At 34.4% G+C, this 3,191-nt stretch overlaps 1 protein-coding gene across 1 annotated transcript; it reads left to right on the top strand.

Moving 5' to 3' along the window:
• Window positions 1-447: 447 nt before the first annotated feature.
• srek1ip1 (SREK1-interacting protein 1) lies at window positions 448-2,934 on the top strand. The gene is made up of 5 exons (XM_008406806.2): window positions 448-587; window positions 996-1,043; window positions 1,437-1,595; window positions 2,004-2,076; window positions 2,274-2,934. The coding sequence occupies exons 1-5, from the start codon at window positions 575-577 to the stop codon at window positions 2,500-2,502; spliced, it is 522 nt and encodes a 173-aa protein (XP_008405028.1). The 5' UTR covers window positions 448-574; the 3' UTR covers window positions 2,503-2,934.
• The last annotated feature ends 257 nt before the right edge of the window (window positions 2,935-3,191 follow it).

Below are 3,191 nucleotides of genomic sequence, written 5' to 3'. Positions count from 1 at the left end.
TAGCAATCTCGCAGACAAAAACACAAAAAATATTGTTCATTAAAATCAAAAGTTTGGTATTATGTATTGAAARGCTAACTGTGTTATATCATGTTAACAGAAAAACTGATCTTTAAGAGGTCTAAATACCTTAAAAATTTTATTTTAGTTGAATAATTAAAAAAAAAATCACAAGTATTAAATTTACTATTGGACTTATAAATTAAAAAAACTAGATTACTACATTCTTTGTACTGCTTTTTGTTTATTAAGTTTTTTTTATTTTTTTTGCCTGCCTTGTATTTATTTAGTTAGTTTTTTTTTAAAGAAAAAAAATAGGAAAAGATTAAAAGCCTTGCTCCATAATATGTATATATGAAGTACGTGCAGACTGTCGTCGCATTTTCAACACGGACCAGAAGATGGCGGCTTTGCACAATGTGGAAAGCTTCGAACATACAAAGCAAAGAAGAAGACAGAGGAACCTGGTAGTTTCTAGAAATATATGTTTCCGGCCGACGGTATTTTGCCTTCGGACTTCGCGCTTAAACAACATACATTTTTCAACAGCATTGACTTTGTCCCATAAACTATAATGGCGCTTCCTGGTATGTATTTTATTTCTGCTGTTTCTTGGTTGCTATTATCGGAGTGATGTTAAGCAAAGGCTTGGACAATAACATTACAATTAAAGTAGTGCTAACCGGATGATATCTCCGTATTAATTTTAAACATCAAATAGTTAAGTAATTTATACCTGAGATGAGACCTTATTTTTCTTTTAAGCAGAAGGTACTGTTTGATATTTGTATAGTTTATAAATTAACAAATGGTACAATTTTAGCAGGGGTTTAGGGGTTCTAAGGCAAAAGGATCTTTTATATCGTTTTACTGATCTACCACTGTTGAAGGTCAGTCAATGGATGTGTTATAAAAATATGTATCTTCATTATTTATGGTAAGGCCCACTGGTCTGTATTTAATTATTTAACTTTTTTCCTTTTGTTTTCTTTCAGGACCTAATAAGGACAACATCAGAGCTGGGTGTAAGAAATGTGGATATCGTAAGTAAAGCTTCACACCACAATTTAGAGAACAAGTTTTCTGTACTAATTATAATGCAGTTTTACTTCTAAAGGGGTTTTGTTCGTTGTGAAGTTGCAGTTAATTCGAATTGTGCAGGTTATATTCACTTGATTGCCACGCTCGTTTAGAGGATTGGGAGAAGGCAAAGGAGAGATTTTGTTTTTGTTCTTTTGGAAGCAATACAAGTGTGAACAGTTTTTAGTTTGGTCAATTTCAATGAAAATATTAAKAGCTTTGTGTGACTTCATCACCTTGGCTAATAATTCTGACCTCAACTGTAAATGTCACATTGAAGTTAGGTGTAACGCCATTCTTAGTTCTGATGCCAGTGGTTCCTTTCTCCTAATGCTCCCTTTTCACCTATTTTGCAGCGGGCCATTTAACATTCGAGTGTCGAAATTTCGTCCGAGTTGACCCCCAGAAGGACATTGTTCTGGATGTAAGCAGCACCAGCAGCGAGGAGAGTGAAGACGACGTGCCTGCTTCTCAGCACAGTGAAAAATTGGGTCGAAGTGTTCTGCGCCAAAAAGGTTGGATTCCATGTCAAGCATTTTTTAAGTACAAATTCATATAGATAATTTTAAGAAAACTATGCAAATACATTGCACTGTTGCTGTCATCATTGCAAATGACATATTTATGTGTGTGTCTTGTGTGTTTGTTGATGAATCTCAAACACGAAAACAMAAATAAGCACTAATGTGAAGTTTAGTTATAGCATCTGGAAAGTATACACAGCCCTTCCCATCTTCYGCTTTTTGCTATGTTACAACCATATTCAGCCTTGTTCAGAACAGGAATTACAGTGAGGTTTATATGTAAATGCTCGTAATAGTAAAATGTTCTTCTGAAATACATGTGCTCCGTTATTAAAATATTAAGGGTTTTTTTTTTTTTTTCGAACACTGACCTTTTCTTTCTACAATGTTATGTTTCAGGTTCTCATGATGAAGATGACAGAAAAAAGAGACGTAAACGAAAGAAGAGCAAAGACAGAAAATCAAGAAAAAGGTTAGTTTAAAAAACACAGTTCAGCTTCAGCATAAAATCTTTACTTAAATGCTCTTGATTTGATGTGAGAAGAGTGCAGAAATATATATTCATAATGACACTTTGTAAGGTTGAAGTACATACAGGACCTGACCAATAACTAAGCTCTCCATGTTCCTTTTAGCTCAATTATTATTATTTTTTTAATTTTCACTTAGATCTGCATCATCCAGTGACGACGGACCAAAAAAGAGAAAGAAACACAGCAGATCCAGCTCCTCATCAGACGAGGAAGACGGGAGAAAGAAAAAGAAACAAAGTCACAAGAAGAAAAGCAAAAAACCCAAAAAGGAGCATGGGAAACATCACAAAAAGAAAGAGAGAAAAAGAAAACATAAGTCATCCTCCTCTTCTTCATCAGCTAGTGAATCATCAGAAAGTGACTGAACCACCAATCSGTAGCCTCAGGATGTTAATGAAGCAGATCATGTATATTGTGTCTTATGACTTTGGTGTAAATAGTTTGAATCACCTTTTTTTTTTTTTATAACGTGTCTCCATACACTGCTGCGTCTTTAGATGGTGACATTATGACGCCGTTATCTGTTGGCGCTCTGCATTCTCAATAGCTGGTACAAGGCACACTACATCCTGTGATAACGTTTTGCCTTCCTTTCCCAGACCTATCGTCATTTGCTGTATTTATGCACAATAATTTCAATTTCATCAGATGTACTCCATCATATGTGCATTGGTTTTACATGTCATAAAGGAAGACATTGTATTACTACACATAATTCAGGTTAATGGCTGTGCAGATTTTTGTTTTATCTCCTTTATGTATTTCATTCTGTATTAAAAGGTCAAATGTAAACTGAACTCCTTGAGTTTTATATTACAGTGACTTTGTGGTGACATGTCTCGTGGTATAGATAGTGAGTTCAATAAATTACTACTACTTATTAATGCTTGGTAGCTATACTATGGGTCAGTATTGGAAAGACACTTTTTTTTTCAATCCAGAAGTTTGGTTTATAATCATACTAAATCCCTGATAGGTGTTGGTGTTAGTGTAAATGTTCATGCTCCAATTGCCTGTYGCTTCTGCTTTTTTTCCCCATTACAAATTCTTTGTG

The sequence above is a fragment of the Poecilia reticulata genome, linkage group LG4, assembly GCF_000633615.1.
Source record: "Poecilia reticulata strain Guanapo linkage group LG4, Guppy_female_1.0+MT, whole genome shotgun sequence".
Classification (NCBI taxonomy): domain Eukaryota; kingdom Metazoa; phylum Chordata; class Actinopteri; order Cyprinodontiformes; family Poeciliidae; genus Poecilia; species Poecilia reticulata.
Note: the sequence above shows the minus strand (reverse complement) of the source record. Positions and strands in the feature narration are given on the sequence as shown.